At 39.7% G+C, this 21,598-nt stretch overlaps 1 protein-coding gene across 1 annotated transcript in view; it reads right to left on the reverse strand.

Annotated features, from left to right (window-relative positions):
• Positions 1 to 210: 210 nt before the first annotated feature.
• TAFA3 (TAFA chemokine like family member 3) overlaps positions 211 to 21,598 on the reverse strand; it is a 554,701-nt gene continuing 533,313 nt past the window's right edge. The window contains exon 5 of the mRNA XM_040421839.1: positions 211 to 526. Within this exon, the coding sequence (XP_040277773.1) occupies positions 515 to 526 (12 nt within the window). The 3' untranslated portion in view covers positions 211 to 514. The remainder of the gene's footprint in view (positions 527 to 21,598) is intronic.

Consider the following 21,598-nt stretch of genomic DNA (forward strand, 5'->3'; position numbering starts at 1 on the left):
AATCTTCAAAATATGGGTTCTGCTAAATGTAAGACACAGCATTTTCCAGTTATAGATTGACAGGATTGAAAACAAGTGCCATTTCCAAGTCATTAGAAGAGATATTAGGGATGAATTAAGTAATCAGATTTTTCCAATAATAATAAAAAAAGGAAAAATTGAAATGCCAGAATTATAGGATAAAACTGGAGTCTGTACACTGCATTCATTAGTCTTATACTGTCTCTTGGTTTCATACACAGATGTTACTTCCAGTATGTTTCATATTTTCCACTTTGAAGTATACTGGTCTATGGGTTTTGCAGTTTGCCTCTTAGGGTGATTGTTCATCTGTCATTTTTTTACATGGTTATGGTACTCCTCTTGAAAGTACAGTACATTGAGATTACTATCCAATTGTATCCACACTTTGGAAAGAAGATACATGGTAGGGGAGTATAAAGTATGCCAATGTGAAACTTTGGCCTCTCACAGCGTTTATACCCTTGGACGTTTTCTGCATATTTTCCAGACACTATCGTGTAACCTGCAAAATAAAAGAAAGGAGATTTTGAAATAATATATACACATAATAATATCTATAAAATATCTCTACTAGGCCTGCTATGCTTTTCAATATATAGGCCAGCTTATGATAGAGTAGGAGATGCTGAGCCCAGGGATATACAATTTAATGACTTTAATCAGTATTTGTTATGTAAAAAGCTGTTCAAATGCTACCAGGATTCCTAGAGATAACTCATGAATCCCACTAACCTCGTCTACACAGACATATTGACAGCTTCTTGTACGTATATGATCTTGTAAAGGGAGAGCTGTCAATCATTGTGTATGGGTGAGGTTAGTGGGACTCACAGGCTTTCTCTAGGAGTCCTGGTAGCAAATCATAGAAAACTAGATAATCTCAGGGTCATCTACTCTATCCTATGCTGCTCATGGAAAGAAGAGCATGGGAGACCTACCAGATTGACTTTACCATATACAGTAGGGAAAATTTTGCAAGTTTTCCCACCTACAAATAATAGAGAGGTCTTTAATTTATATCGTAGGTAGTACACTTTAACTGTAAAAGACAGAATCTAAAAAATAAAATCCAGAAAATCACATTGTATGATTTATAAATAATTAATTTGCATTTTATTGCATGGAATAAGTATTTGATCACCTACCAACCAGCAAGAGTTCTGGCTCTCACAGACCTGTAAGTTTTTCTCTAAGAAGCCTCCTACTCTGCACTCATTACCTGTATTAATTGCACCTGTTTAAACTTGTTACCTGTATAAAAGACACCTCTCTACACACTCAATCACTCACACTCCAACCTTTCTACCATGGCCAAGACCAAAGAGCTGCCGAAGGACACCAGGGAGAATATTGTAGACCTGCACAAGGCTGGGATGGGCTATAGGACAGTAGGCAAGCAGCTTGGTGAGATGGCAACAACTGTTGGTGCAATTATTAGAAAATACAAGAAACACAAGATGACAGTCAATCTTCCTTGGTCTGGGGCTTCACACAAGATCTTGCCTCGTGGGATAAGGATGATTCTAAGGAAGGTCAGGAATCAGCCTAGAACTACACCGGAGGACCTGGTCAATGACCTGAAGAGAGCTGGGAACACAGTCTCAAAGATTACCGTTAGTAACACACTATGCCAACATGGATAAAAATCCTGCAGGGCATGCAAGGTCCCCCTGCTCACTCCAACACATGTCCAGGCCCATTTTATTTTACCATTCACATAGCCGTATAAGGGCTTGTTTTTTACAAGACAAAATGCACTTTCTAATGGCATCATTTCCGGTTGCATAAAATGCGGCAAAAAATTACCATATCTTTAGCAACCCTCCCCCCCCCCTCGCCTCTAATTGTGGCTCCTTCTATGAATGCCAGGAGTAGGACCCCAATCTAATGCTGATGACTAGAGATGGGCGAATCGAATCCCACGAAGTGGAATTTGATCAGAATTTCAGGATAAATTCGATTAGCCTAGAAGCCGAATTTCCTCGTGCTTCGTGTAAGCGAATCGATTTAACCTGAAATAGTATAAAAAACTAAAAAAATTCAAATTTATCTCCTCCATTTGCTTGCGACGGTCCGCCAGCCTCCATCTTGCTTGAAGATCTCGGCCAAAATCCTGTGCGGCGCGAGATTACATCATCACGCCGGCCGGCGTGATGACGTCATATGTCACCACGCCAGCTGGCGTGATGACGTAATCTCGCGCCGCATAGAATCTCGTCTGAGATCTTCAAGCAAGATGGTGGTGACCGGCCGGTCGCAAGCAAATGGAGGTGGTAAGTTTGATTAAAAATTTGTTTTATTGTTAAAGAGGACCTTTCTCATAGCCTGAGAGAAAAAAAAAAACTCTCAGGCTATGAGCTGAGCGCTGCGATTGGCCAGCTCTACAGCATGGGAGAAGGAGACGCCGGCAGGTTTCCCTGGGTGGAGCCTAACATGTGAAGATACCGGAGGCTATACCGGGTGAACTGGGCGGCGCCCAGGTATAACAGTAAGTGCAGGGGGATCCCTGGGCGCCGCTCTACATGTCTGTATATTTAGTTTAGATTTTTTAATCTAGTGAAAGGTCCTCTTTAATTTTACACTCAGATGCCGCGATCATGTATGAACGCGGTATCTAAGGGGTACAATGATGGGGGGCAGTGGTATCTCAGCTCCCTGTCATTGCACTCGCTACTTACCAAAAAATAATGCGCTTCGTGATGAAGTAATTCGTCACTAAGCAAATTTTTCTCTGAAATTCGGCGAATCAGCAGAATTTAACTTTAAGAAATTCGCTCATCTCTAGTGATGACCTGTCCTAACAGGTGCCAGATTTTCTGAATTTTTTAAATTTGGAATTCCAGTTTAAATAAACGTCACAATAAGGCCTCATTCAGATGATCATATTTTGGGTCAGAGTATGATCGGCACTTTTTTGGAGATCACACCTGGAAGTCATCTGTGTGCTGTCCACATCCGTGAAGCTCGTATCACAAATTATAGAGCACACCATATTCTTGGCCATTTTGCTGACAAGAATAGGCATTTTGACAATGCGGCCCATGAAATGTGCCAGATGCACGTAGTCGGTATTTGCATTTTTAGGATCAGCGGTTTGTCGACCGCAAAAATGGATATGACCGTGTGAATGTAGCCTTAACGAGAATTGGAGTCTTTATATATGATGCAATTATTTTTCCACTAAAAAGCTGGCAGAACAACAGAAGCAAAGACATGTAACTAGTCCTACTACATGTAATACTAATTAAGTGCATTTAGGCCACTTCTATAATGTGTAGCTCAATTCCCAGACAGGTCTTAAATGTAATGTGTACTGAGGACCAATCACTTCTGTTTAAATTAAACTCATGCTTCTTCTGGCATGAGTGGACTCCTATCAAGTGAATTTTATAAGATAAAGATACATTTAGTAAGATAAAGTAATTGTAAATTAATTAGATGATCCTATTCCTCATACCTCCTCATTAAAAAGAAAATGATAATTGTAATTAGAAAAGATAGAAAGGGTACTTCTTTGCACTGAGAATGAATTTAGAATTGAATAAAAATAAGGGAAAAAATTACTGGCTCTTAAGCTTCATGGTTGTAAAAACTGTTATATGGCTTGAACTTTCAATTCCCCAAACCAATCCCCATTGCTTAATTTCTTTATAGGGAATATGTACTTAGTGTAGATTGGGTCCTCAATTTAAGATCCCCATCTACTACCAAGACTGGAGAATGTAAATTTGAGAACATTCTAAATATACATGTATTACATGTATAGCCCACTGATTTCAATAGGAAGTTCAATGCTTCCTTTCTCCCACACTTCTATTGCAGGGAAATTAAACAATTAAAGCCTGTTTTTTCCACAGATCACAACTGATCGGTGTGGGTGCCAGTTGCAGCACACCTAACAATCATCTTATTGTCAGCTGACTCTTCAAACAAAAAGGGACTTTCCAGAGTGGGACATAGCTGGAAAATTTATACACACTATTCTAGATGTTTATAAGTACAGGATTAGTGCAGACGACTTAGGGGAGTTGTGCCAAGATAGAAACTTACTCCCTAATCCCTATCTATAGGATAAGTATCTGATCTGTATGGTTCTCGCAACTGGGACCTCCACCGATCACAACAACAGGGGTTCCTATGTCCCCATATGCATAGAGTGGCAAATTGTTCATGTCCGGTTGCGCTCCATTTATTCTTATGGGACTAAGAAATATGTATAGTGCAAACAATAAAGTAAAAAAGCAAATGTCAAAAATTGCTTTTCCTATATTTGCAACAACAATTTGTATATGAAGCCTCAAACAGCACAAAAAAGAATTTTACATCAAATAAAACTAGGCCTTATTCAGCCATGACAATCAAAAAACAAAAAAAGTTATGGCTGTTTAAACATGGAAAGGCAAAAAAATAAATAAAAATAGCTAGTCATAAAAGGGTTGATCTAGGAATAGATAATGTTGACCTATCCTTAAGATAGGTCATCATTATCACATTAGCCGGGGTCTGAGTCCCAGCCCCCCCGCCGATCAGCTGTTTCAGGGAGCACCCACACTTACTTGAGATTTGGTGAGCGCAGCTGGCTCCCGGCAGCTATCCAAGCCCAGCATCATCCATTGTACAGCAGCTGTGCTTGGTATTCCAGCTCAGCCCCATTCACTTCAATGGGGCTGAGATGCAACTAGGCCATGTGATGTCACTGTACATCGGTCACATGATCTAGATGACAGAGCGCTGGTCTGATACTGATGACCTATCCTGAGGATAAATCATCAATATTAATTACTGGATAGCCCCTTTAAGGAGTAAACTATTTTTGTTCCATTAACAAATGCTATTCCAGACAAATGACTTATCTTACTAGATTTCTAATAGTTTTGTCAAGCACACAAAATATATAATCCTGTAAATAATTGATAAATATTTGTTAAAGGGACATTCCAAACTATGTAGGGTGCCTTGCCAATGTACACAAAAAAGAAGAGCCAATGCAGTGGTAGCAGACAGAACCGATAAAACTGAGAAATATCTCACATTTACAGATCCAAAAAATAAATGAATTAACTCTAAATTTAATTAGGGTTAATTAGACTCTAAATTTAATTATGGAGCGGTTAAAAATTAAGTAATAGTTCAATGGTTCCCATTGTCAAACATTATTTTCTCCTAAGGCTACAGGCTATTTTATATCAGTAAACAGTGAAATCCATTTCAACAACATTCTGACCCATTGGGTTCACCAAGGGATTAGGTAAAAGGCGCAGTCTTAAAGTCCAAGGTCAAGGCAGGCTGAGTATATGCGTATTTCAGATATAGATTTCAAGGTTGAGGCAGTCGACAAAGAGCAGAGTAGTTAGTAAGGCAAGGTGCAATACAGTAGTCAAACAAGAGAACACACTCTTTAAAACTGGCCATACACATGATATAAACGAGCCAAATTCTTATCTCTCCTGATCATTCCATACATATGCATGCTTGGTTCAGTAGAGCATGGATATGTAGTGAATGGGGAAGAAGGAGAAAGTTGTTGCCAGAAACATCTATAAAAACCATAGCATCAGCCAGCTGAAATCCAATTTTCCCAGTCCTTATCTTCCCTGATATCTGCTGTCAAGTGGAAATCAGGAGTGCCACACATATTAGATAGTAGGCCACACATATCAAAACAAAAACCAGCAAGGTCAGCCAAGATAGATCTAATGTGTATGGCCAGCTTAAGGGGTACCTGCAAACCAAACACTTAGAAATGTAAAACAAATAATGCATGGTCAGGTATTTATATTAAGATGATATCATATAGGGATGAGCAAATTTCATATTTTGAAATTCGTTCACGCCTTTAGAGTCATTTTGTTATTCATTCCGTCATAATAGAAGTCTATGGGCTACAAAACAGATCTGTCCCGTTTCCATTATGCAGGGGAGTCCTCTCCTGCATAACGGAAATGTGACGAATCCGTTATGCAGGCCATAGAGTACTATTGTGACGGAATGAATAACGTAATGCCTCTAAAGGCATTTCGTTATGCATTCTGTCATAGAATTATGTTATGGTCCGTGGTAACGGAATCCATAACGCAATTCTGCTTTTACCACCAAACGAAGCGTGAACAAATTTCATAGCATTAAATTCGCTCATCTCTAATATCATACCTATGTTATTTAATTTACTAGAAAAGGGAAAGACAATATGCATTGCATAATTGAAACCTAGAAATATTATGATAAGTAAGTAATATTTCAGATACATGACATTCACTGATCTGGAGATAGTGGAATGTTAAAATGAACTGTATCTATTCTACTTCCTTTCTCCAGGCATCGTTCCCTTTTAATGTAGATTTTTGCATTATTGAATTTTTTTTTCTTTTTCATTTCTATCAGAACATTGCTATATTTTGATTTATGCATAGAATTAATGATGCAGATATTTTAATGGAATGGTTTACCATCTGGTCAGATGTCTTAGCTAGTCAGATCATAGTGAGAACAAATGTAAAATTAAAATCAACAACGATGCTGCAAGCTCAACGGAACAATCACTTCATTTTATCTGAGTGAGCAATTTTTAACATTTCAAATCAGGTAACACCTCTTCTGCCAGAAGGACCAAAATCAAATTAATATTAAGCTGCTTTCACGTTGCACACATAATAGTGTAATGACAACACCCAAGGAGACGGAATATGTCATGCTCTGCTTATTTTGCATGGAGAAACGGCAGAACTTTGCTTCACCTTTTAGAAGATAAATATTAAACTCTTGTCAATGATTATGTTGAATAACTATTTACTTATACAAATAGTGGGAAAAGGAAGATTTCTGAAGCAACAGGCACTGAAGGGTCCAGAACATAATAGGGACCCACAGTTATCCACCTAGAAACTGCACCATATATCTATCTCTGTAGGGAATGGGACTCCTGCCCCCCATGGAATTCTTGCTGCCTTCGGCTATCACTAGGGGACTCTCACTTGGTAAAATGTATAAAACTCCTGCTGAATTCAATAACAGCTGAATAGATCCAAATGAATTCAGCCATTCCCCACACTGTGGGGTTGCATTCAAGCAGAGTTTTATAAATTAACTCTATAGTTGTGGAAGTAAGAGATGTTTTGCATCGTAAATCTAGACCTATTACCCCCTATACAAATATGGTGCACTTTTTGGGACTACCATAAACCAGACAAGCAAGTGGGTCAATAGAAATAAAGTATTTTTTATTTTATTTTTTCCGATTGATTGCATATTATTGGGTTCTATCAGGCATGTCTTAAAATTCCTTTAAATCAGAATGGAGTAAATAAAAATCATGAAGGGAATTTTGACCTTAATGTTGTATAGGCCCAGAACAGTGTCATCCATAGAAGAAGCACCAATGCAAAAATCTAATTGGGCTTCCATGATGAAGCCAAGTTTTGCATATGTGGGACAAAAGCTCCTGATATGTGTCCCTTCCTCTCACTTTCCATGATTTTTGGACCAATATCCCACCACTTTGTTTGCTGACAATGTGGTTATTCTCAAGAGGGGAGTCATGCATAGGTTCTCCAAATACAAAAGGAGATTGGAGAAACCAGAACCATGCCTAATCTGTCCAAGAGCAGCATCCTGCTCAAGTGTTGCATCATACTGCAAACTGCAAAAGAAACTGCAAACTATTTCTGTATATGGACTTGCAGTTGGTAACAACAGGCCATATTCATAGCCTATATTAAAATCGGCTGGAGTCACCGTCCATATAAATAGATGAGTTGGAACATTCTAGACAAACTAAACTAGAGGGAGTGTGAAGTTGAAGTCTAGCCTAGCTAGGCCTAGGGAAAGGAAGCACATGTGTGTTGCTGACACTTTAGCTAATTCTGGACTCAGTATCACCCAGAACAGAACAAGAACATCTACAGGAAGCAGACCAGATGCAAGAGGAAGAGGTGTAGAGAAAGGCCAGTAGAGATAACTTGTATAAAAAAGGACTCTACAGCATTTGTGTTCAGGAGTTGCCTCCGGTGCCTGAGCATACCAAAGCACAGTTTGTTCTACTATGAGAATCTCCACATCCCAGGGTGGATTTCGTGGAAATTAACAGTGATTATCGCAACCTGTTCAAAGAATGGAGAAGAAGAGTTTGCCTGCTGTGAGGGAGAACTAACCTTCTGGTTGCATTGCATTTATCTAAAGCAGCAATCAGCAACCTCCTGCATTCCAGCTGTTCAGAAACGACAACTCCAAGAATGCTTCATTCACTTATATGAGAGGTAGAAGAGCAGCCGAGCATGTTTGCATGCTGGGAGTTGTAGTTTCACAGCAGCTGATCCCTAATCTAAATTATTACAACTTATGTCAGGATGCTTATGTCAGAGTCAGCTGGCAAAGTGGAGATTGAGGAAGATTGCTTTAAGGAGACACTTTCTGGCCTATTACTACCTGTGCAACTGTGAAACCTGTAACACCTGTGAACATACATTCTGTGTATCAACTGCTGGTCCATGGAAGATAAGAACTGTCCTGATCTGTTTGCTTTTGAATTACTCAATAAATAACTGTTCTGCTGCACAGCTACCTCCTCATTGCTTCCTGCACTACTATTGCACTGAAAAGTGATAGTTTCATGACAACCAAGTCCCTGCCTTGCAACTCAAAACCTTCATCACCAGGCAGGAGAACCCCAGAACCAGAGTGTGCCCCAAATGGAAGAAAAGGTAAGCCTTTTCCATCACTGAAAGCTGGCCCATTGAGCTTTAGAACTACTACTACACCCATCCAGCCACTGACACTCACTCGCCCCTGCAGCCTGGTCACTAGTTAAGGACCCCTTGACAAGCGACTTAGCTGCTTCTATAATATGCATGACCTTGGCCAAGACAGTTGTCAGTTAGCTTTTCTTGACTCTACATATCCCACATCTCATATCAGCTCAAATCAAGTAACATTTGATTAGTTTTCCAAACAGATAGATTAGATATAACATGAATGCTGCGCACAAAAATGCCACATTGCAACCTCTGCCACACTAGACAGAAGTCATTACGCTGCTATTCGAATTTATCCTGTTATAAATCACTTCTATGAATTTACTCTAGAGAAATAGAAGTACGCTGCTGCGTTCTTTTGTCATCAGCACTTTATACTTGGCAAAATATTGAAATCATGCTTAAATTTACAAATGTAGCAAAACGATGTACTTTATAAAGCTTGATAAACACATATGCCCTTTTACAGTGTCGTGAAATGATTCAATATTTAAAATTCACAAATCTATATGCTCTTCAGGTTTATAGCAAAATCTTTACCGACTTATCCGAGATTGTGCTGATAATTTAAATGAATATGCCAGCTCTCAGGGGACTGATAAAATATGAGACACATTTAGAAGCATTTGTGGGTAGTAATTTTAATGGGATCAGTAACAGAGTTTTCTAAACTTATGAGAAGCATAAAATGATTGTACATCTTTCTTACAGAGCAAGTACATTATTTTGAAGAAATATTGAATATCCAGACATTGAATGCAACCCATGGTCACTTAAGTCAGATAAAATAAATTACTAATTTTAATAGAAATATAATTTAGAAATGTCTTAGAAAAATGCATATTAATTATATTATCTTACAGGTATTTAATTGTAGAGGCAACTCTATGTCATGCAGAGTTCGATAGAAGGATATTTTAAGGACTACACTGCCCCAGATTTTCTAATGTGTCTGTGCTTAGAATCTGTAAAAAAAAGGGGCAAAAATTGGTGAAATTTGTCCCAACTAGGGTTTCTACAACTTTTTTCCGACTCGCTTGCTTAGCAAGAAGGGGTGTGGCTTCATGGTAAAGGGGCATGGCCTAGGATGGAACTATCAGCTCTAAAATGGTGCCACAATTCTGACATAAAATTCAGTCTCAAAGTAAGCCAGGCATAAAAAACTAGACAAAGTTTCCACGTTTATCATCCAGTATAAGCCCCTGTGATAAATCTGGAATGCCTACACATTCTAAGTTTACCCCTCCTATTGGATTATTAACTTTGTTGCACTCTATTTAATACCTTTAAATACAGTGAGAAATTTCTTTTCACTAGAATTTGTAGTACATCTCACTAACATACATTTGGTAGTTAAGTATGAACCAGATGACAGATAGAAGGGACTATAAATGTAGAATCAGAAAGCATAGGAGTTGTTTATATTCTGTAACCATAGACACATAAGACTAGCAAAGAGCAGTAAAATTAAAATAATAGGATATTATTATTTTTTTATTTTAATTAGATTTTTAATTTTTAAGACCTATTGCTTATTTTTTATTTATTTTAGAGGCAAAGGAGCAATATCAATAGGCGGCAATGGTATAACCTTCAACCTATGAAAAGAATGATTCTAAGTTTTAGAAAAACCTCTGGACAATGTTCAACCATAATATAAGCTAAACTTTGCAATTTCTATAATTCCAAAAAGAATCTTCAATATACCACAGAAATATTTAACTTCTCAAGAAAAGACACTACAGTACATCGTTCATACCTAAAAGTTTCCTGTTGTGTTTTTCAAATTAGATCTGTGCGGGGCTGCAACTTCCATAAGGCAAGGTGAGAATCTCACCTCACTCAATGCTCTGTGACGACTACAGAGGGGCATCCAGTTGTTAAAGTTGATGGTGTGCCCCGCCGTGAATAAAGAAAGTGTAGTAACTGCTACAATAGCCTTCAAACACAAAACCATAGCTTTTTCTCACTATCATGTAGTCTTCTTCTGCAACTACTAAAATAACTGTGCTTCTACTCTCTATCTATTTTCAGTTTATTAATGCCCACTTGTCGCAGAAGGTCCTATAATATATCTTAATTTATGAGCTGGGATTCATAGTGCTGCTATTAGAGATGAGCAATTTATTCAAAAGTTCGATTCGGATGATTCTGTGAATTTTACAAAAAAATTGTGGGTGCAATGACAGGAAGCTGCAATAGGGCCGCCCCCCGTCATTGTACCCCTCAGATGCCGCGTTCGTACATGATCGCGGAATCTAAGTGTAAAAGCAATGTGAAATTAACATTAAAACAAATTAAATCAAAATTACTGGTCCATTTGCTCACGATGGGCTGGCTATCGCCATATTGCTTGAAGATCTGATTGCATCATCACGTCGGCCAACGTGGTGACGGGATTTCGGCCGAGAACTTCAATCAAGATGGCGGCTGGCAACCCATTGTAAGCAAATGGAGGAGGTAAGAATGAATTTTTTTGTTTTTTATACTACAGTGTGGGCCATTTATATGGATACACCTTAATAAAATGGGAATGGTTGGTGATATTAACTTCCTGTTTGTGGCACATTAGTATATGTGAAGGGGGAAACTTTTCAATATGGGTGGTGACCATGGCGGCCATTTTGAAGTCAGCCATTTTGAATCCAACTTTAGTTTTTTCAATAGGAAGAGGGTCATGTGACAATCAAACTTATTGGGAATTTCACAAGAAAAACAATGGCTTGTTTTTAATGTAACTTTATTCTTTCATGAGTTATTTACAAGTTTCTCTTTGTTTACAGCCATTGAAATGTCGCCGAGGTTAACACGTGAGGAGCGGATAGAAATTGTGTTGATGTCTGGTGAACGCAGTAACCGGGTCATTGCAGCAGATTTCAATGCAAGACACCCTACGAGACCACCCATCTCCCATGCTACAGTTAGCAAACTGCTTGCTAAGTTTCGTGAAACTGGTTCAGTGTTGGATTTGCCAAAATGTGGACGCATGAAATCTGTCTCTAATGAAGAAACATCAGTGGCTGTTTTAGCTTCATTCAGCAAGAGCCCACAGCGTAGCACTCGCCGCATGTCACTGGAGAGTGGCATTAGTCGAACATCCCTTCGGCGGATATTAGCTACTCACAAATGGCACCCTTACAAACCCTAGCTACTGCAGCATCTCAACGAGGATGACCCAGATCGGCGCACTGAATTTGCAGAATGGGCAAAACAAAAATTGGAACGGGACCCTCAGTTTACGCAGAAGATTTTGTTCAGTGATGAGGCAAACTTTTATGTGAATGGTGAAGTTAACAAACAAAACCACCGCTATTGGTCTGACACTAACCCACATTGGATAGATCCCTCCAAGACTGTTGGAACAAAAAAATTGATGGTATGGTGTGATATATGGGGTACAAAGATAGTGGGGCCATTCTTCATCAATGGAAACCTCAAGGCCACTGGATATGCGAAATTGCTACATGATGATGTGTTTCCCTCTTTATGCACTGAAGCTGGCACGTTCCCTGAGTTTTTCCAGCAAGATGGTGCACCACCATATTATGGGTGTCAGGTCCGAGCATTCCTAGATAAACAGTTTCCTGGAAAGTGGATTGGTCGTCGTGGGCCAGTTGAATGGCCCCCAAGGTCTTCCGATCTGACCCCCTTAGACTTTTATCTTTGTGGTCATCTGAAGGCAATTGTCTATGCTGTGAAGATACGAGATGTGCAGCACCTGAAACTACGGATACTGAAAGCCTGTGCTAGCATTTCTCCTGCGGTGTTGCTATCAGTGTGTGAAGAGTGGGAGAAGAGGGTTGCATTGACAATCCAACACAATGGGCAGCACATTGAACACATTTTTTAAGTGTAAATAACTCATGAAAGAATAAAGTTACGTTAAAACCAAGCACACCATTGTTTTTCTTGTGAAATTCCCAATAGATTTAATGTGTCACATGACCCTCTTCCTATTGAAAAAACTAAAGTTGGATTCAAAATGGCCGACTTCAAAATGGCCACCATGGTCACCACCGATCTTGAAAAGTTTCCCCCTCACATATACTAATGTGCCACAAACAGAAAGTTAATATCACCAACCATTCCCATTTTATTAAGGTGTATCCATATAAATGGCCCACCCTGTATTTCAGGATAAATCGATTCGCTTACACGAAGCACAAGGAAACTCGACTTCGAGGCAAATCGAATCTATCATGAAATTCGGATCGAATTCCACTTCGTGGGATTCGATTCGCTCTTCTCTAGCTACAATCTTGATACACATTGTGTCTAGCATGTGTAGCTGGAGTATATTTATTGTTCTATTTCTAAGCACAGTACACCTATGCCCTAATAGAGCTTACAGACATAAAGTGTGTTTATCAATTAGTGCCTCTCATTCTGACAGACCCGATTCAGCCATGTTTTACAGGAAGTGCCTTCATTTGAATGGATGGTAGGCATGTAATACTATAGTTCCCCATGAAAGAAAATGCATGACTAGGCAATCAGTCTTTATCACCAGAGTTTTTGAAGCTGGATAAGTCCATATAATTTATAAAAAAAGTTTTTATGGAAAGCCATAAGTCATCTGTGACACACTAGATAGATAAATTAGTATATGAAAGGTATATACAATTGTGACAGATCCATCTGTATAGGCCTATATTGCTGGTTCGTCTGTTTGCCTTCATTTCGCTGGATTTCCTGCCCGTATGCCCCTGTTCGTGTGTTTCCCCAAATACCGATTGGAACTACTGAACGGACGGCCACCCAGGAGAAGAGTGTGCTGCTAGTTAACCCAAATGGCCTCATTGTTCACAAAGGACTTAAACTAACTTGAACTCCTGGTCTAATGCGTGTCATTTTGGGATGTTAAATGTCTGTGTATTGAAAAGGGTTGTGACATTGTATGTTTAAATGGTAATGTCTGTTCTGTTGTCCCCACATGTGTATTGTGGTTACCCTCTGTCTTGAGAGAAAATGGGATTACTCCTCAGGTCTCCAGGGCAGAGAGGAGGAGACCATGATGCATTGTGGGGGATGTATTGTCTCTGTAGTGCTGCATGTCTGTCCTGTGTCAGTCTCCATTCTGGTCCCCTAGGGGCGTGTCCACCAGATGGAGACCTGCATAAATACGGGTGGGTAGCCCTCAATAAAATTGATTCCTGTTTGACTTTCAAGACGGAGCTTGGTCTCGTTTGTGGAGGGATTTATTATTGGGACAGCGCTTTCGTAGATTGCTAGCTGTGGAAGGAGTTCGACTGAATTGCTGATCGGGAGTTGCCACTTCGTATGCTCCATTCGGGAGTTTGACGATCGGCTGGATTAAAAACTGCATTTCTGGAGAACGGGGCTTATTCACTAAACGGCGGCTTCATCTACCTGGCGGTGAGTGTCGTAACAACAATCTTTTTAAAAAATAAGTAAAATGCAGGTTTCATTTTTTTATGTTACAAATCTGCAGCCATATTATCTTAGCATACTGTACATGCTGTCATATGAAGTATAGTCTTCATAAGAAAAATAATTTTTAAATAATTATTAAAAAATTCTTAAAGGGGTTGTACAGGATGCTTTGATCCTCCCGCCTGTGAAGGACCCGCATATCTCTGGCGCTGTAATTACAGAGCCGGAGGTCCGCGGCATACAGAGGGAGCCCTTTGTTTCCTTTGCCCTTGTTATGTAAAGTTATCGGCATCTCCCTCCAGGCGCACTGGGGGGGGGCATCCACGATTGGGGGACATTATTGGTGACATTAGTTATATATATATACAGTGCTGCCCATAATTATTCATACCCCTGGCAAACTTGGACATAAAGTTACTGTTATTCAACGAGCAAGTAATGTTTTGACGGAAAATGACATAGGTGTCTCCCAAAAGATAATAAGAACAATGTACAAGAGGCATTATTGTGGAAAAAAAAATATTTGCAGCTTTTATTTACATTTGAGCAAAAAGTGTCCAGTCCAAAATTATTCATGCCCTTCACAAACTGTCACAGTCTGTGGGAAAATCAAAAGTTCTATACCATTCCAAATAGTCCAAGCTGTTCTAAAGCGTCCTAATTACCCTGATTAATTGGGAACAGCTGTTTTAATCAACTCAACAGGTGAAAAACTGCAGCTCTCTGCAGTTGGTTTGTGGACAGTCATGGCTAAGACAAAGGAGCTCAGTGAGGACCTGCAGCTGCTCATTGTGGCTGCTCACAAGTCAGGAAAGGGCTACAAGGCAATTTCTAAATGTTTTCAAGTTCCAGTGGCTACAGTGCAAAGTATTAGTAAAAAATTCAAGATGTTCCGCACTGTGGAAAATCTCAGAGGACGTGGTCGGAAGCCAAAAGTGACACCTGTGCTGGCCAGGAGGTTAGTTAGAGAGGTGAAAAAGAATCCAAGGATTACCACCAAGGCCATCCTGGTGAATCTGGGCTCTGCTGGTGGCAATGTCTCAAGGCAGGCAATCCAACGGACACGGCAAACTGCTGGGTTCCACAGATGCAGACCAAGGAGGATGCCACTTCTCCAGATAAGGCACACAAAAGCTTGCTTGGCCTTTGCAAAAGCTCATCTGGACAAAGAAGAAGACTTCTGGTCTTCTGTGTTATGGTCATATGAAACAAAAATTGGGCAAATTTGGCGTAAAAAAGGAGAAGCCTTTAACCCAAAGAACACCATCCCCACTGTCAAACATGGTGATGGGAACCTAATGCTTTTGGGGTGTTTTTCAGCCAATGGACCAGGGAACCTAATCACAGTAAACGGCACCATGAAAAAATGAGGATTCTCAACGACAACATCAGGCAGTCTGCAGAGAAACTTGGCCTTGGGCACCAGTGGACATTTCAGCATGACAATGACCCAAAACACACAGCGAAATGGTTAGCAGACAACAACATTAATGTTTTGGAGTGGCCCAGCCAGAGTCCAGACTTGAATCCAATTGAGACTCTGTGGAGGGAGCTAAAGATCAGGGTGATGGCAAGAAGACCCTCCAGCCTGAAAGATTTGGAGCTCATTGCTAAAGATGAATGGGCAAAAATACCTGTGGAGACAAGCAAAAAGCTGGTCTGCAATTATAGGAAGCGTTTGATTGCTGTAATAGCCAAAAAAAGGCTTTTCTATTGATTATTGAGATGGGTATGAATAATTTTGGACTGGACACTTTTTGCTCAAATGTAAATAAAAGCTGTGAAATGTTTTTTTTCCCCACAATAATGCCTCTTGTACATCGACTTATTATCTTTTGGGAGACACCTATGTCATTTCCCATCAAAAAATTACTTGCTGTTTGAATAAAAGTAACTTTAAGTCAAAAATTGCCAGGGGTATGATTAATTATGGGCAGCACTGTATATATATATATATATATATATATATATATATACACTGCTCAAAAAAATAAAGGGAACACAAAAATAACACATCCTAGATCTGAGTTAATTAAATATTCTTCTGAAATACTTTGTTCTTTACATAGTTCAATGTGCTGACAACAAAATCACACAAAAATTAAAAAATGGAAATCAAATTTTTCAACCCATGGAGGTCTGGATTTGGAGTCACACTCAAAATTAAAGTGGAAAAACACACTACAGGCTAATCCAACTTTGATGTAATGTCTTTAAAACAAGTCAAAATGAGGATCAGTAGTGTGTGTGGCCTCCACGTGCCTGTATGACCTCCCTACAATGCCTGTGCATGCTCCTGATGAGGTGGCGGACGGTCTCCTGAGGGATCTCCTCCCAGACCTGGACTTAAGCATCTGCCAACTCCTGGACAGTCTTTGGTGCAACGTGACGTTGGTGGATAGAGTGAGACATGATGTCCCAGATGTGCTCAATTGGATTCAGGTCTGGGGAACGGGCGGGCCAGTCCATAGCATCAATGCCTTCGTCTTGCAGGAACTGCTGACACACTCCAGCCACATGAGGTCTAGCATTGTCTTGCATTAGGAGGAACCTAGGGCCAACCGCACCAGCATATGGTCTCACAAGGGGTCTGAGGATCTCATCTCGGTACCTAATGGCAGTCAGGCTACCTCTGGCGAGCACATGGAGGGCTGTGCGGCCCTCCAAAGAAATGCCACCCCACACCATTAATGACCCAATGCCAAACCGGTCATGCTGGAGGATGTTTCAGGCAGCAGAACGTTCTCCACGGCGTCTCCAGACTCTGTCACGTCTGTCACATGTGCTCAGTGTGAACCTGCTTTCATCTGTGAAGAGCACAGGGCGCCAGTGGCAAATTTGCCAATCTTGGTGTTCTCTGGCAAATGCCAAACGTCCTGCACAGTATTGGGCTGTAATCACAACCCCCACCTGTGGACGTCGGGCCCTCATATCACCCTCATGGAGTCTGTTTCTGACCGTTTGAGCAGACACATGCACATTTGTGGCCTGCTGGAGGTCATTTTGCAGGGCTCTGGCAGTGCTCCTTCTGTTCCTCCTTGCACAAAGGCGGAGGTAGCGGTCCTGCTGCTGGGTTGTTGCCCTCCTACGGCCTCCTCCACGTCTCCTGATGTACTGGCCTGTCTCCTGGTGTCCATGCTCTGGACACTACGCTGACAGACACAGCAAACCTTCTTGCCACAGCTCGCATTGATGTGCCATCCTGGATAAGCTGCACTACCTGAGCCACTTGTGTGGGTTGTAGACTCTGTCTCATGCTACCACTAGAGTGAAAGCACCGCCAGCATTCAAAAGTGACCAAAACATCAGCCAGGAAGCATAGGAACTGAGAAGTGGTCTGTGGTCACCACCTGCAGAACCACTCCTTTATTGGGGGTGTCTTGCTAATTGCCTATAATTTCCACCTGTTGTCTATCCCATTTGCACAAAAGCATGTGAAATTGATTGTCACTCAGTGTTGCTTCCTAAGTGGACAGTTTGATTTCACAGAAGTGTGATTGACTTGGAGTTACATTGTGTTGTTTAAGTGTTCCCTTTATTTTTTTGAGCAGTGTATATATATATATATATATATATATATATATATATATACATATACATATATATACATTTAAATTCCCCCCTTCCCTCTACAGAAAGCATGAATGATTTCTTCCAGAAACAGCATAACAATTGTTCATTTACCCCATGTAAGTGGAAGAATGGGCCTTAGTTGCAATACCCCCACACAACCTGTGAATAGCTTTGGCACTGTTTTCTTTTTTTAATAACTAGCATAATTTTTTCTAATCTGGTAAACTATTTTAAAGTTATAGAAAGGTCTCAAATGACATACTAGAGCTGGGTAGCTGGATGTGCTCACCTCAAGCTCTCATTTCTATATTAATACTTTTATTTCTATATATCTAAACAAAAACAAATGAAAGCAGCACAGCAGAAAAAAATTAAATGGTGTGCCAGCAGCTATGGAGACAATCCCGTATCCAAAAGTTGCATAAAGAAGAAAATTATACGGCACTCCCAGGGTTGTGATTAAAAATAGTGTTCTTTATTCACCAGCGCGACGTTTCAGTCCACTCACTGGGACTTTTCTCAAGCAGTGATACATAACAATGCTGCTGGGTACATATATATAGGTTAAACTAGATAATTAATATTAATACATAATTATCAGAAAAATCATAAAAACATTATTTAAAACACAATATAAATTCATGTGATACTCCCTACCAATCCCTAATGTGATGATGTATAATTCTCATTAATATTCACATAACATAATTATATCCATATACATAAATCCTCCATCAAGTGACATAATTGATATATTAAAAACTCATGTGCACAGCTTAATTAAAAACAAAATTGAGAGCATAGCAGATTACTAACCAGCATGGAAACCCCACATGTGTTTGGCGTCAAACAAAGCCAACTGCACATGTGTGGAAGTAAAGTAAATAACTTGTGAAGCGCAGGAAGCGGTACTGAGGTGGAAAGCACACGCGGCTGTCAGCTGACCATCATGTGAGCGCAATCCACCACATGACTGCCTCCCCGCCATACTTGGGCTCACGTCATTGATCTCCTCTCACTAGAAATGTACATCATGCGTGCACTACTAGAAACAATTACTTTTAAAATAAGCTATCATTATATAATATATTACTAGCCAGAGGGAGAGAAAGGAGATGTGTATATATATGTGTAAATACGGAGATACCCCCAAGTACCATCACATAATTATATGCAGATAGACATGGGGGATAGCCACATTGGCCGTTCAGTATCCAGAGACTGGACACCAAATCCGACCCATGTAAGCTACCATTCTCCTATAGGAAAAGATAGTATCATAGGGGAATAATGGACATGGATACAGGTCATGTACCCCGTTCTTATTTATGCCCCAAACTATTTGCAGACCCCTGATCCAAATCTCAGACCACTGGGCCTGCGATAAATTAATCCCCACAAGAATTAAGTACAAAAGAAATCACATTTTACTCCCAATAATTCTCCCACTGTCTAAAAAGATGTAAAAAAATATAAAATATATTATCATAACATAGGCACCCACAATATACATAGGAGACTAACATCAATGTCGTGCGCCATAATTTAAATCAGTATTCCTTTTTCATAAATAATTTTCACAGGATCAATGCTGGTTTTACAAGTAATATTTCTGCTGTCCAACAATTCTGCAAGAGAAAATAAAAATATGTTAGTATATTAGTATATTCAAACATCGTATTTATAGCACCATATATCGAATAGTACACATTCTATGTAGCGGTCAGAGCGGATTATGCAAAAGGAGATAATTAAGTAAACATCCATGGTTTATAATCCACATTCAAGCCATGGGGACGTAATGTATTTAGTTTAGTTATCCACTAGATCTCACGCCTCTTCAAACTGATTGTCCTATTTCCATCTTTACGGGAGATAGGATATGATCCACCAACATACACTTTCCCTATGTCCATGATCTATGAAGTGTTTTGACACAGGTAGATCCATCCGTCCTTTTCGGATGGTATACCTGTGTTAATTCAACCTTGTTTTAAAATCCAAGGTTGTCTCACCCACGTATAATAGTGGACAGGGAGACCATAGTACATAAATCACGCATGTGGAGTCGCATGTTAAAAAAGGATTTAACTATATTTTTGTAAGGCGGATGGATCAGTAAAGATCCCTTTTTGTACATATGTACAGTTGATGCAGTTTAAACATAAAAATACACTTTTTTTTCGGGTTGAAAGAAATGTCTGTTGTACACTTTTTGGGGACCAATATCAGCATGAACCAATTTATCACACAGATTCGGTGGTCTGCAGTAGGACATTAATGGCAAATTGCCAAACTCCTCAATATCTTTAATACTTTTCCTGATATTTGAACTATTTTGGGAAAATGTAGTCACTATAGGGATCCTGTCCTCACGTTGTAATCAATGCTTTTTTTTTTAATAAAGAAGATCTATCAATCGTTTTCATGGCTGTCTCTGGGAAATCCCCGGTCCCTAAATGCCTGTACCATTGTGTTGAATATCTTGTCCAAACAGTCAATGTCACTAACTATACATTTAGCGCATAAAAACGGACTAAAAGGGAATGATTTTACCATAGTTCTTGGATGCGCATCATAACGTAAAATAGAATTTCTGTCCGTAGGTTTCACATAAACGTCAGTATGTATAACGTTACCTTTTAAGAACATCCAGAAATTTGATTTCATTCTCTGAATGTTCCAACATAAATTTTATATCATTATCAATGGTATTTAAAAATAAAAAGAACTCAAGGAGATCTGTTTTTGTACCTGTCCAAATGAGGAAGATGTCCTCGATGTATCGCCACCACCTCAACACATATTTGAAGTGGTGGGCTACATAGACGCACTATTTTTTTGGGGGGGAATGGAAGGGGGGAAGTTCAGAAGGAAAGGTGTAGGGTAAAAAATATACTTAAACCTCTCAAATGTATGTAAACTAATGCCAGAAGCCTGACTAATAAAACTGGGGAACTGGAATTAGTGATGTGTGAGGAGAAACATAGAAACATAGAATGTGTCGGCAGATAAGAACCATTTGGCCCATCTAGTCTGCCCAATATATCTGAATACTATGGATAGCCCCTGGCCCTATCTTATATGAAGGATAGCCATATGCCTATCCCATGCACGCTTAAACCCCTTCACTGTATTTGCAGCTACCACTTCTGCAGGAAGGCTATTCCATGCATCCACTACTCTCTCAGTAAAGTAATACTTCCTTATATTACTTTTAAACCTTTGTCCCTCTAATTTAAAACTGTGTCCTCTTGTGGTAGTTTTTCTTCTTTTAAATATGCTCTCCTCCTTTACCGAGTTGATTCCCTTTATGTATTTAAAAGTTTCTATCATATCCCCTCTGTCTTTTCTTTCTTCCAAGCTATACATGTTAAGGTCCTTTAACCTTTCCTGGTAAGTTTTATCCTGCAATCCATGTACTAGTTTAGTAGCTCTTCTCTGAACTTTCTCTAGAGTATCTATATCCTTCTGGAGATATGGCCTCCAGTACTGCGCACAATACTCCAAGTGAGGTCTCACCAGTGTTCTGTACAGCGGCATAAGCACTTCACTCTTTCTACTGCTTATACCTCTCCCTATACATCCAAGCATTCTGCTGGCATTTCGTGCTGCCCTATTACATTGTCTTCCCACCTTTAAGTCTTCTGAAATAATTACTCCTAAATCCCTTTCCTCAGATACTGAGGTCAGGACTGTGTCAAATATTCTATATTCTGCCCTTGGGTTTTTACGCCCCAGGTGCATTATCTTGCACTTATCCACATTAAATTTCAGTTGCCAGAGTACTGACCATTCTTCTAGTTTTCCTAGACTATGACATAACGAAAACATGGCTGGATGATAACTATGACTGGGCA

This window comes from Bufo bufo, chromosome 3 (assembly GCF_905171765.1).
Source record: "Bufo bufo chromosome 3, aBufBuf1.1, whole genome shotgun sequence".
Taxonomy (NCBI): Eukaryota; Metazoa; Chordata; class Amphibia; order Anura; family Bufonidae; genus Bufo; species Bufo bufo.